General features: G+C 43.9%; 1 protein-coding gene across 1 annotated transcript in view; it reads left to right on the top strand.

Moving 5' to 3' along the window:
• The first annotated feature begins 7,977 nt into the window (after window positions 1–7,977).
• RSU1 (Ras suppressor protein 1) overlaps window positions 7,978–13,554 on the top strand; it is an 83,301-nt gene continuing 77,724 nt past the window's right edge. Inside the window, exon 1 of the mRNA XM_056857418.1 lies at window positions 7,978–8,086. Within this exon, the coding sequence (XP_056713396.1) occupies window positions 7,978–8,086 (109 nt within the window). The remainder of the gene's footprint in view (window positions 8,087–13,554) is intronic.

Below are 13,554 nucleotides of genomic sequence, written 5' to 3'. Positions count from 1 at the left end.
GACATACTGCGCAGTCTGGGATTTAGACCATATTATAGCTACTTCATAAGAAAACTCACAAGGGATGATACACAAAGGACAGCTTTATCCCTATTTATTAGTGACATTTATTTTCATTGACTTCATCTATAGCCTGCCTTTTTCACTGAGATTCAAGGCAGATTACAAAACATAAAAATCAATTCAAACCAAACTGCAAACAATAAACAAGGTAGTAGGACTAGGATCACACAACTGGAAAACAATGCAAACAAAAAACGGCCCAGAGCTGTGGTACTCGCTCCGCATCTCACGGACAGCCACATTTGCAATTATCATCAACAAAAACAGCCACATGTACTTCCACCCCTGGCATGAGACCTGTACTTTAGGGAGGCTCACAGCTTACCCATTTCTTGGGTAGCGGCTGTTTCAAACCACCAACCACAAGCCCTACTGGTTAAGAGCCTTGGCTCACTTACCTTGAAATATGGAATGCAAATATGGAGCATTAGGGAACAATGCTCAGCAGAGCCACATGTAGCTCCTAAGCCACAAAGTGGATATCACTGGTCTAAAAGAATGACATACCATAATGCAGAAAGCGGGTTACAAAGGTAGAAGGCAATGCAGTAAAATGAATGAAGATTGCAATAGGCCACAATCCTTTCACTTATAAAAGTGACTTCCTGAGCTGTTCCATTACTGAAGTGTTGAATAATATTGTCCATGCCATGCTTGTACAAATCTATGGTGAGACCACACTTGGAATACTGTGTCACCACACAGTTCTGGTCACCACACCTAAAAAAATGATTTTTCAGAGTTTGAGAAGGTGCAGAAAGCAGCAACCAAAATGATTGGGGGACTAGAGCAACTGCTCTATGAGGAGAGGGGTCATCTGCTGAAGCTGAAGGGTGAACGATTCAAAACAGATAAAAAGGAAGTATTTCTTCACGCAACACATAGTTGAATTGTGGAACTCCCTGCCCCAGGATGTGGTGATGGCTGCCAACTTGGAGGGCTTTAAGAGGGGAGTGGACATGTTCATGGAAGATAGGGCTATCCATGGCTACTAGACAAAATAAATACTGGTCATGAGTCATACCTGTTCTCTCTAGTATCAGGAGCATGCTTATAATATTAGGTGCTGTGGAACACAGGCAGGATAATGCTGCTGCAGTCGTCTTGTTTGTGGGCTTCCTAGAGGGACCTGGTTGGCCACTGTGTGAACTGCTGGACTTAGTGGCCTTGGTCTGATCCAGCATGGCTTTTCTTATGGTCTTATGTAATGGAAAACTTCTTAAGAGAAACTCTTCTTGATCAACGAGTATGGGGTTGAAATGGCCCCTCTCTGGCCATGAGAGCACCAAAACTAGGCTGAGAGCACCAGGTGGTGTTTCTTTGTAAAAATTCACAGAGACCTCTATTCCTTTGCCTCTCATTTTGAAATGGCCTCCTGCCAAAAATTAAGCAGCACAACGTTAAAACCTTTTAAAATGTTCCTATTTCCCTTTTTTAAATGCTGCTCCACTGTTTTCTGCATTTTAGAGAAACTGTTGCTTTCATGTCTGAGTTACCTGATTATATTGTCAACTGAGTGCTTTTGAATAGAAAGGTGATTAATGCAATTTAAAAATGAATAAATACAACAGATTAAAGAAACGAGCCTCTTTAATGCTGCTTTTATCCTGGCCAGCGTTGCCTACAATGTAAAGTTACTGGTGCAGTTGCCCATTCCACAAGCAGCATGTAGTGTCACTTCCCACTTGGCGAATGTGCTGGGTGGAATGACAGCTTGCCCAATTCTGGCAACCTCATCTGGGGGAAAAAATGAATCGGGACATTGCAGAATTCACTGCCACAATATGTGACGACAGCCGCTAGCTTTAGAAAAATAATTAAGTAAGTCGATAGGTTTATCAGTGGATCAGTTCAATAAAACCTTCCTTTTCAGTATGCCTCCAAAAAGCAGATACTAAGAACACACAACTTTACTGAGAAACCAAAATGTGGCAGATTCCCCCTTTGATTTATTTGCAATAAAAGAAAGCAAACAGTACCGAATTATTAGGAAAGATGTTAAAGATAAGACTGTCAGTATCACAATGTGTGTGTAAAGTGCCATCAAGTCGCAGCCACTTATGGCGACCCTTTTCGATTCCCATTGGCCCCGTTTGGCAAGCTGATGCCGTTTATACATGGGAGGTTTTGCCTTGGATTTGCCGCTCTTTAGATGCACTTCCCCCCCCCCCCCATCCATATTCTCAAAACTCAACAATAAGCCCCCGTGCATGGTTTTGAGAATTCAGATGGGGAAAATGTGCATCCATAGAGTGGCAAATCCAAGGCAAAACCTCCCCTGTATAAATGGCTTCTTTCCTATGGTTAAAGGCCGCCGCATATTGGGATAAATTGGCAAAAACGGATTTTAAAGGTATAGTTAAGGAATTATAGTTCAATGTGATTTTTAATTAATGACTATAATATTAGGTTTCTAAATACCGTCATAACACTTCGCCGGAAGTCCAATGGTGAAGGGCACATAGGAGGGTGGTAGGGTATGGGGCACTATAGGCCTTTTTTAAAAAAAGAAGATAGTAAATATTAATGTATTAGTATTGGTCGTAATAGTGCGCTGTATATGTTTTTTGTGTATTTCATGTTTTTTTTCTGTATTGGATTATGATTTTATTATTACTATATATTTTTTCCTTTTTTTTTTCTTTTTTGTATGTATTATTATTATTAATGAGCCCCGTGGGGCAGAGTGTTAAGCTGCAGTACTGCAGTCAAAAGCTCTGCTCACGACCTGAGTTCGATCCCAACGGAAGTCGGTTTCAGGTAGCCGGTTTCAGGTAGCCGGCTCAAGGTTGACTCAGCCTTCCATCCTTCCGAAGTCGGTCAAATGAGTACCCAGCTTGCTGGGGGTAAAGGGAAGATGACTGGGGAAGGCAGCGGCAAACCACCCCACAAAGTCTGCCTAGAAAACGTCGGGATGTGACGTCTCCCCATGGGTCAGGAATGACCCGGTGCTTGCACAGGGGACCTTTACCTTTTTATGTATTATTATAAAAGCAATAAAAATTTTTTTAAAAAAAGTGGCTTCTTTCCATAGCACTGCTGTGGTACTTATCTTAAAATAAAAAACTGTCAGTTGCAAAACCTTCCATGAATAAATGGCCTGAAGGCGCAAGGAGAGCCCGGGGCACCCACAGACGGTCCTCCACATCTGGCCCGGGGAAAGCAAAGCGGAGCAGCCGCTTCGGCACGCGCCCCCCCCCCCCTTGCCCCAAGCTGCCAGTCACTTCCTTCCCCCAGCTGCTTGGACAGCTACACTGTCGCCTCCATTGGCGCGATTTTGGACCCTTTCCAGCCAATAAGGGCCAGGCACGGGTGGAGCAGCCTCGCGGATTGGGCGGCCGCCGGCTGCGCATTCCGAGAAGCGGGCGGGGCTGCTGCGCCCCGGAGCGCTTCGCCTTACTTGGAGGCGAGCGCGGCCGGCGGCCCCGAGGCGCGTGCGCACTGGCAGGAAGCCCCTGGCTCCGGGGACCGAGCCCTGGGAGGAGGCGCTCGAGCAGGGCGTGTGCCCAGAAGCGGGGGAGCTCCTCTGTCCAGCTGAGCCGGCGCTCTGGTCCCTCCGGTCGCAGCTGTCGGTGAGTGGCTGCCTTGCTGGGGTCTGGGAGAGGTGGCTTCGTCTGCCTTCTCCCAAAAGTGGCAGGGGAAATGCCCAGTGCCGGAGGGAGGGGGTTTGCTACCCGCCGCCCCGAAGGAGAAGTTGGCAGGGGCGTGATGGACAGCTTTTTCTTTATCCCCCCCCCCCGTCTACTTTGGAAAGAGCTCGGGGTTTTGTCCCTTTAAGGCGGGCGAAGAAGGAGGAGGCAGTGAGCCACGGGTGGAGCTTTTTCCTGCGCCCCCCTGTAGTAGCTACCTGTTGATTTCTGCCTCTGCTGAAGCTTGTTAACGTGCGGGGTTCCTGTCCGCAAATCAAACGCTTTCATACATGCGGAATAATCCACTTTCGAATCGGTGTGCTTTGCAGCCGGATTTTACTGACTGTGTGAAATGGCAAAATCTGCTTGCAAACAGTTGTCAAAGTGTTGTCGAAGGCTTTCACGGTCAGAGTTCAATGGTTCTTGTAGGTTATCCGGGCTGTGTGACCGTGGTCTTGGTATTTTCTTTCCTGGCATTTCGCCAGCAACTGTGGCAGGCATCTTCAGAGGAGTAACACTGAAGGACAGCGTCTCTCCTTAGCACATTACTTTTGCAGGACAATACTCATCTCAAACCCAACCCCTTTCTGACTATATATTACTCTTCCCACACACTTGACACTGAGAGACACTGTCCTTCAGTGTTACTCCTCTGAAGATGCCTGCCACAGCTGCGGGCAAAACGTCAGGAAAGAAAATTCCAAGACCACGGTTACACAGCCCGGATAACCTACAAGAACCAGTTGTCAAAGTGGTTCGAAAGTGCATTTTCCGGCATGTATGAAAGTGACAAAGTCAGTATTGAGTGGCCTCCCAGCTTCCAATATTAGGTGGGTCATTACAACGTCTGGGCACAAGCGTCCCACAAGCCTTAAGGGGGCCCTTCTGCATCCCTGGAATGTCAGCCTGTGGGTTAGGCTGGCTGCGTTGAGATTAGTTGTATCCTTTTGCCAGAGCGGGGTTGGGTTTGACATCATGGGGCTGATGTGATGAAATGACAGTAATGCTCCTGACCACCTTCTGGTTGTTATTCAGGTTCAAAACAATGGGGCACGTCTAAATGGGTCTGATCCCAATGGGAACTCATCTCTCGAGCTACATTAAGCTAGAAAAGAGCAAGAGTCCAGTAGCACCTTAAAGACTGACAGCATTTCTGGCTTCTTCACTTCTTCAGATACCAGTTCAGATACATTTAGCTACCCACTACTGATTCTGCAGCTCTGAACTCCAAGCCATGTTTGTTTATACACCTGTCAGAAGCCGGCAGCGTTCACACAGCTGACTTTCTAAAGAGTGTGTGTCTGTGTGGTAACTGTGATGTGTTGTTTGCTATCTTCCAAGATGTTTTTCATACCCCTTCCAGCAACTAGGCCAGGAGCACAGGAATTCACTCCTTGGACATCATCATCAACATATTTTATTCTCAACATGGCTCTGGCTGTGAATACTTAAGTCCAGAAATTGGAGCCGTAAGCAGACAAAACAGATCTTCCTACAAACCTGAGGAAAGCCACAGGTTTACAGGAAAATTGGAAATCTAAAAAAAGGTGTTTTTTTTTAAATAATAGAAGCAGCATCTGTACCTTTTAAGAAATGTACATCTTTTGAGATATCATTGGCCATTGTGGGGGGTTGCTAGACAACCACAACGCTATTATCCACTTTCAAACATTGGTTTCTGTCGGTAAAAGGTGGGGGGGGGAGGGGTCCTCTCCAGGCCATTTTGGCCTTCCAGCCCACCCCTGTTCCCCTCTCTCCTGCTCATTGGGGCCAGGGCCAGAAGCAGCCAGTAGGCAACTTGCTACCATGCAATTTGTGGAGCTCTCCCAGATGCTGTGGCGGCTACGGCCTGATGTCACACAACTTTCCTAGGCCTGGAAGCAGCCTCCATGCAGCTTAACAAGGGCAGGCCTGGCAGTGGAGACCACCCAAACTCCCCTGACTGACTTGCTACCAGGGTGGATAAAAATCAGTATTTTTTTTATTTAAATCTGATTTTTTAAAATAAAATGTGTTTTTTTTTTTGAGGAAAAATCTATCTGAAGATAGTTTTCTAGTTAAGATACATTATAGTCCAAAGGATAGGATTAGTTTTTAATTATGTTGCATATATATTCATGCCCTGCTTAATTTTTTTGGAAAATGAATTCCATTAATCCATTCACAGTGTCATGCTCTTCCAGAGGTTTCTGTAAGATTATTGTGGGCAGTTTTTCTATCTAGAAGATATAATCACAGATGCTTGGTTTTGCAGTTCTCAAAACTGTGAATTTGTGTCTGCAGAGATAACCTGGATCTTCTTCAGAGCAAAAATGTTATAAAATAAACATGCAGAGTTGAGAAAAAGAACTTAAGCCCATTGCTTCTTTGCAAATCTATGTACACAGAATCAACCCCTTACCCCTTAAGTGCTAAGTTTCAACAAGTTCAACAAATAGAATACTGATTGGAATGGAATTGATCTGCACAATGAGCTAAGTGTGAGGAGGGAGGGGTAAGCAGTAAAAATGATAGTGGAACCTTTTGAGTAGAATAGTCCACAAGTCTTGGGATCTTTGTGTGTATAAAAAGGTAAAGGTCCCCTGTGCAAGCACTGGGTCATTCCTGACCCATGGGGCGACGTCACATCCCGACGTTTTCTAGGCAGACTTTGTTTGCGGGGTGGTTTGCCGCTGCCTTCCCCAGTCATCTTCCCTTTACCCCCAGCAAGCTGGGTACTCATTTGACCGACCTCGGAAGGATGGAAGGCTGAGTCAACCTTGAGCTGGCTACCTGAAACTGACTCCTGTCGAGATCGAACTCAGGTCGTGAGCAGAGCTTCGACTGCGGTACTACAGCTTTACCACTCTGCGCCACGGGGCTCCTTTGTGTGTATAGCCTGAGCTTTATTATATTATTCTCTCCCTGGAGGAGAAAACCTATAATGGCAGCAGGCCATAAAAAAAGAAACAGTTTGGGAATATTTTAACGAAGTTCCTCTACCTATGGGTGAAGGCAGGCATGTGTGCTAATTGCAAACACTGCAGCAAAGCAATGCAAGGCCTGGTGGCCCGAATGAAACAACATCATCAGAAGTGCTGTTTATGTAGAAAACCATGATTTAAATCTAGTCTTACTGACTAGTGATTTAAATCATGAAAATCTAGTCTTACTGACTAGTGATTTAAATCATGATTTGATTTAAATTGGTTTGATTTAAATCAAATACACCCTGCTTGCTACTGCATGATTTTTGCAACTTGGCCAAATCTTTCTTGGGGAGAAGCTGCCAGGGGGAGTCTGAGAGCCAGTGTGGTACAGTGGTTAGAGTGTCAGGCTAAGATCTGGCAGACCTGGTTCCAATCCCCGCTGTGCCATGGAGGCTTGTGGGGTGACTTTGGGCCAGTCATTTTCTCTCAGCCTTAGCTACCTTACAGGGTTGTTGTGAGATTAAAATGGAAGAGAGGGGGATGATGTAAGCTGCTTTGTGCCCTCATTGGGAAGAAAGACTGGGTATGAATAAAGTAAATAAATAACAACGCTGATGGCTAGGGCGGCAGATAGAGAAAGGTTGGATGGTAAGTGGGAAAGAAAGGAGGAAGCAGAGAAAGGGGAGAGGATATGGGGGCTGTCAGGAGGAAATAATGTGGGGAAGGGGATACAGGGAGAAATGAAGTGACCCCACAAATCCTTGCAGGTTTCCCACTTGTGCATACTAAGTATTATTATTACATAGGTTGTGTTTTCATTGATAGATGTACTTCACATGTATTATTTGTCAGTGCTGTAGCCTTTCTATTCTGCATTATGCTGTGTTGTTGTATTTTGGGTGCTCATGTGTCCTACGGGAATTGAGGCCAAAATACGACACAGTATAATGCAGATTGGAAAGGCTCCAGTTAGACACCTGAGTCGTTAACGTTTGAAGCAGGGACACGTGGTGACGTCTATGAATTCAGATGATCATGTTGTCTTTTATAGGTTTCCAGTGTAGAATTCCTTGGTACTAGTTGGGTGCAGTAACATCTGAACACATTTTAAGCTGGGAATCATGATCTTGTATGAGATTTTTGATATTAACAGACAGTTGTGCATTTTTCTTTTCACTAAAGGGGACCTGTGATCTTATGCGATTTTGAGGTTCTCACCTTGACTTGCTCACAGGATTAGGTTGCTCATGTGGCGGTTCAGCCAGTGCAGCTGACTTAAAAAGGTTGACTGTCTCTTGCCATATTATTTTTCTCCTCCTGGTTTGCAATTAATTCCTATACTATGAATTGCCCATGTCTTTCTTTTAATTTAGATCATGTCCAAGTCCTTGAAGAAAATTGTGGAGGAGAGTAGGGAGAAGAACATCTTGGAGGTGGACATGTGTGAGCGAAACATCTCTAACATGGTGGACATACCTGGTTTATGTAAGTATTTCTAGTACCCCCAATCACCATGATGTTATTGTTGCTTCTTCAAGCACAGATTCCTCACCCACCCCAGTAGGCTAGTTTTTAAAAATCTGATCATCTAAATGTGTTTTTGGGTCTGACACGTTATATCAGATGATGAGAAATTTTAAAACACACTTTCCGTACATATATTTCTTCCTGAATACAATACATTATGAAAGCTGCTGTGGTGTAGTGACTAAGAGTATGAAGTGGGCAGTATTGGTTCAAATCTCCTCTTAGACCTGAACTGTCTTGGGGTGTTAGGCAGATCTCTTTCCCCCTTGGTCCCCTTTGTTAGGGGGCATAATGAATGAAAAACACTTGGAATATTCTAAAAACAATATAATAAAAGGAAGTCTTAGTATTGTAAGGTTAATTTCTTTGTCAAGTTACCCACCAGTTAGTACCGAGGGGGTAACATGCTGAAGTTCTTTGCTATAACTAGGATCTGTAAGGCCTGAGTTTGAATACCTATTTGTACCATGGAAGCTTGGTGGGTGACCTTGGGCCAGTCACAGATTTGTCGTAAAGATAAAGTGGAGGAGAGGAGAACAATGTAAGCTACTTTGAGTCCCCATTGTGTAGAATGGTGGGGTATAAATGAATTAAATACAAATAAATATTAGAATGCTTGGCTGTTCTCTGGACTGAGTGAAGGTTTACTTTTACATCAAGATTGCAGTAGTACTCTAAAAAGCCCTGTATAGATCTAAGGCTGCAATTATAAAGGGGGGGGGGTCTCTATAGGAGCCAGCATGACCCCGCGCTGGCATAGGTGCCACTTTATCATGAGATAAAGTGGCAAACATGCCAGCGCGGGGGCAAACACGCTGGCATCTGGGAGTGACGGAGCTCTGCCGGCCCCTGCCGCCAGGGAAGCAAGTCTGGGAACTAAATCCAGGAAGAGAACAGCCACGCCAGTGTGAAGAAGGTGATCCCGGGGTGTTCCCGGAGCAGAGCTGCCTTTGGGCAGCTTCCTAACCTTATTCGCCCTGGAATGCACCTTTTTTGGAGGTGCAGCCTCGCTGTTTTCAATGGAGAATTTCCCCCTAATTTTCCTTTTAAAAATTTTAAGTACCCTTTTCCCCCTCTGTGGTGGCCAGGAACCCTCAGAGGAGGTGGTACGGCTCCACCGCTCCCAGCCACCTCAGATCCACCCCCCTTTAAGAATGGGCTGCCCGTGTCATTATCATTTTGGCTTGTCCATACTATGTCCAATGATAACTTAATCATAGCTTTTTTATTCTTCTGGTCGTCAGAAGTTGAGTTGTCTTTGAGTTCAGGTAGCAACACAGTCTGGTTCTCTCTCTGATTCAGAGTTGGAAGGAATAACAAGACTTCTCCAAAAATAATTCCTTTGCAGCATCAAAATCATATAACTTCTGTAATAATAACCACGATACAATGTAGATCTGTTGCCTGTTGTCCTTCTGTCTTCCTTGCCAGAGCTAGAATCACATGTTTAATAACTATTTCATAAGAGTTTTACATATCTGAGATTGGGGTTGAGACTAAAGCTGTATGGAATTGTATATTCATGAAGACATTCACGTGTTGCTTTTTGGGAAACAATTTAGGAGTACAGGTCTGCTCTTCTGCCACTTAGATTTATTGAATGAGCAAATATACACATGCACAGCCTATACATTATTATTTTTTAAAAGCTCAGCATCCCCACTCATGTGTGGGCTGTGCATGTATAGGTTGAGTATCCCTTATCCAGACATCCGATATCCGGACTGATCCAAAAAACGGACCTTTTGAGCCGGCATGCAGGCATGACGCACAGGCCCTCAGCAGTGCCATTCATGGTTCAATGTACACATAATTATTTAAAATATTGTTTAAAATTACATTCAGGCTATGTGTATAGAGTATATATAAAACATAAATAAATTTCTTGTTTAGAGATGGGTCCCATCCCCAAGATACCTCATTATGCATATGCAAAAATTCCAAAATACAGAAGGATCTGAAATATGGACCACTTCTGGTCCCAAGCAGTCTGGATAAAGGATACTCAACCTGTATATATTTTCATGGGTTCAACACTCAATACACTCACCTTACTTTAATTTACTGTATCAAAGGAAGTGCAGACAAAGGTCTGCAGTCCCGAGAGCTTCCTGTTCCAGAAAACTCTTACTTCTGTTGCCAAGGAGTAAAGGACTGGAAAAGATCAGATCAGCTGAGACCTTTCCCTAATCTTCTTTGTGTAATATCTTCTCTGAATTGAACATAAATTAGTAATGGTTTTGCTGGCAGTAAAGAAATCTGGAGCAATGATATCTCTTTTTTGTGGTTTAGCGACCTATCCTCTGAATCTTCAGAGAGAGTCAGACTCTAAGTCTATGCTAATTATCTCATAATTAATTCAGGTCGGCGGTAACAGGCTTTCTTTTTCATGATGTGACATTAGTTGAGCAGTAACACCTGTCTCAAGAGTTCTCTTTATCTGAAGCATTAAATTATCCAATCAGAAATTATCATATTGCTTAATAATGTCAAAGATATTTAAGTTATTTATTGGTTTCTAGCAAGGCAGCTTATTAGGCAGATGCCACACTTCAGTCCCCATTGTGGCATTTGGTTAATTAGACAGTAGTACTTGCTAATGGGGAAGGCACATGGGAAAAGAGTTAACCCTTGTGGGCCTGCCTGAAGAAAATTAACATTGTCAAAAGTGTCACATCTGTCACCAGAGTGTTTTTAAAAGTTTATGAGTCAATTCATACAACAGGGCTGAGCATTTGTTCGCTAGATTATTGAGCTTTTGAAGTATAAATGTTGCTTAAATATTGAAAACTACTGGTTCTTGTAGGTTATCCGGGCTGTGTAACCGTGGTCTTGGTATTTTCTTTCCTGACGTTTCACCAGCAGCTGTGGCAGGCATCTTCAGAGGAGTAACACTGAAGGACAGTGTCTCTCAGTGTCAGGTGTGTAGGAAGAGTAATATATAGTCAGAAAGGGGTTGGATTGAGCTGAATCATTGTCCTGCAAAAAGAATCAAAGGTACATACCACACCCTCATTAGCACATTATCTTGATACTTACAGGACAATGATTAGCACATTACCTTTGATTCAGTTAGAATCTAGAAGAAATTAGATGGTGAAATTAGCAAAGTGTAGTGTGGTAGAGAAACTGACCATTTCTACAGTTAAAACAAAATTTCTGATAGTGGACTAGGGTATGGAAAATGGCCAGGAAGAAGAATAGTATATTGTTACTTGTCCACACAAATATAGAAAGGTGTAAACAAATTTCTGTGGATGAGAATCAGAATATCATTTATGTTTCACTTTCCAATCTATAAGGGACTACAGTTACATCATTTTCTGTACCTGATTGTACAAGAAGTTGCCAGCCTGCATGCTTTTCAGTTGATAAGGGATAGTTTTGGTACATATATACTTTTTTCGTTAACATTTTGCATTCATCTGAAACTGGCCAGCTTATGATCTTTGAACTAGCCTTACAGTGTTAATTACCCCAACTTGCTTATTAAAGTGCCTAAGTTTTTATCCTTACTTAATGTTAATCCATGGTATCCTATAATATTTTATTTTTTTTAATTTTACTTCATTCATACCTGCTTTTCTCCTCAATGGAGCCCCAAAGTGGCTTACAACATACTCTTCTTCTCAATTTTATCCTCACAACAACAGTCGTGGGAGGTAGGGTTGCCAATCTCCAGGTACTTGCTGGAGATCTGCTATTACAACTGATCTCCAAGCAAAAGAGATCAGTTCACCTGGAGAAAATGGCCGCTTTGGCAGTTGGACTCTATGGCATTGAAGTCCCTCCCCTCCCCAAACCCCACCCTCCTCAGGCTTCGCCCCAAAAATCTCCAGGTATTTCTCAACTCGGAGCTGGCAACCCTAGTGTGAGGTAAGTTTAGCTGAGACTGTGTGACTGGCCAAAGGCCACCCGGTGAGATTCAGGTGAGGAGTACAGTCCAATGCACTGGAAATTTGTCACGCTCTAGTCCTTACCGAAATGGTTGCCAGTATAGCCTGTGCTTTTGTGCAACTTCCCTTTCCTCCCATGGTGGCGTGCTGAGGAAAAGTTCTGCATTATAATTATCTTTTAAGGTTTAATAGAAATTATTGGTTTGGATGCAGTGGGAAAAGTGGGGAGGAGTTACTTGTTGGGGGGTTACATTATACTTCTTTACTGTAATTTGTAAACTGCTTTCAGCCAGAAGGAAAGGCGGTATATAAATATTTTAATAAAAAAAATTAAAAGTATAACTTCTTGCCGAGTCTTGGAGCATGACCTTCTCACCTTTCCATCCCACTGCGGCCTCAAATGCCCCCTAGAATGCTGCATTTTGGTGGGCCTTAAGGGTTGCAGAGTAGGGTTGCAAGGTCCCTCATCACCACCGGTGGGAGGTTTTGGGTGCAGAGCCTGAGGAGGGCAGGGCTTGGGGAGGGACTTCAATGCCATCGAGTCCAATTGCCAAAGTGGCCATTTTCTCTAGGTGAACTGACCTCAATCGGCTGGAGATCAATTGTAATAGCAGGGGATCTCCAGCTAGTACCTGGAGGCTGGCAACCCTGTTGCAGAGGGATGGGAAAGCAAGAAAGTCACACTCTGGACAGAAGTCATTCTGCCCATGAAAATGCCCTGTTGGATCCAACCTTATGTCTTGTACATGAATTCTTCAGTTTTACCCTTTTTTTAAGGGGGGGAAATTGACTCCCACACTCTCCTTTGTAATGAACTATTCAGCATAGATGGCCAGGTCCTGCATTCCTAAACTTTGAGCATCCCCTCTTAATGTAATCGCACCTCGGTTTGTAATATTAACAGAGTCCACTTCCAGGAAGTCATTGACAGTTTTCATGTCTAGTTTCCTACACTTTAATTTTGCTAACGTAATCTCCCTCCTCTTTAGAGTGGTTTGTAACCATTGTCTTTCTTATTAGTGCCGCACATGAGTTTGCACACTACAGGAAGCTTCCTGTTAATATTATTAAAGCAGGACATTTTTCTGTATTAAGCTGAGCAAAAGGGATTGGAAAGTAACAAAAACTTGGAGAGAAAATCAAACAGCTGTAGAGGAGGGAATTTTTTAAGCATTTGTTTTAGGTCAGGGGTCCTCAAACTTTTTAAACAGGGGGCCGGTTCACTGTCCCTCAAACACTGTTGGGGGCCGGATTATAGTTTGAAAAAAATATGAACAAATTCCCCACGTGTGCGGGGGAGGAGGTGGCGGCCGAGGGGGCTCTCCGGAAAAGCATCCTCCTCGCAAGCCCGGACCTTCCCCCTGTAGTGGTTAAGAGTGGCGTTTTGGAGCGGGGACTCTGATCTGGAGAACTGGGTTTGATTCCCCACTCCTCCACGTGAGAAGCAGAGGCTAATCTGGTGAACCTGGTTGGTTTCCCCACCTCTACACACGAAGCCAGCTGGCTGACCTTGGGCAAGTTACAGCTCTG

This window comes from Euleptes europaea, chromosome 11 (genome assembly GCF_029931775.1).
Source record: "Euleptes europaea isolate rEulEur1 chromosome 11, rEulEur1.hap1, whole genome shotgun sequence".
NCBI classification, from domain to species: Eukaryota; Metazoa; Chordata; class Lepidosauria; order Squamata; family Sphaerodactylidae; genus Euleptes; species Euleptes europaea.
This window is presented reverse-complemented; position numbering and strand designations above follow the sequence as displayed.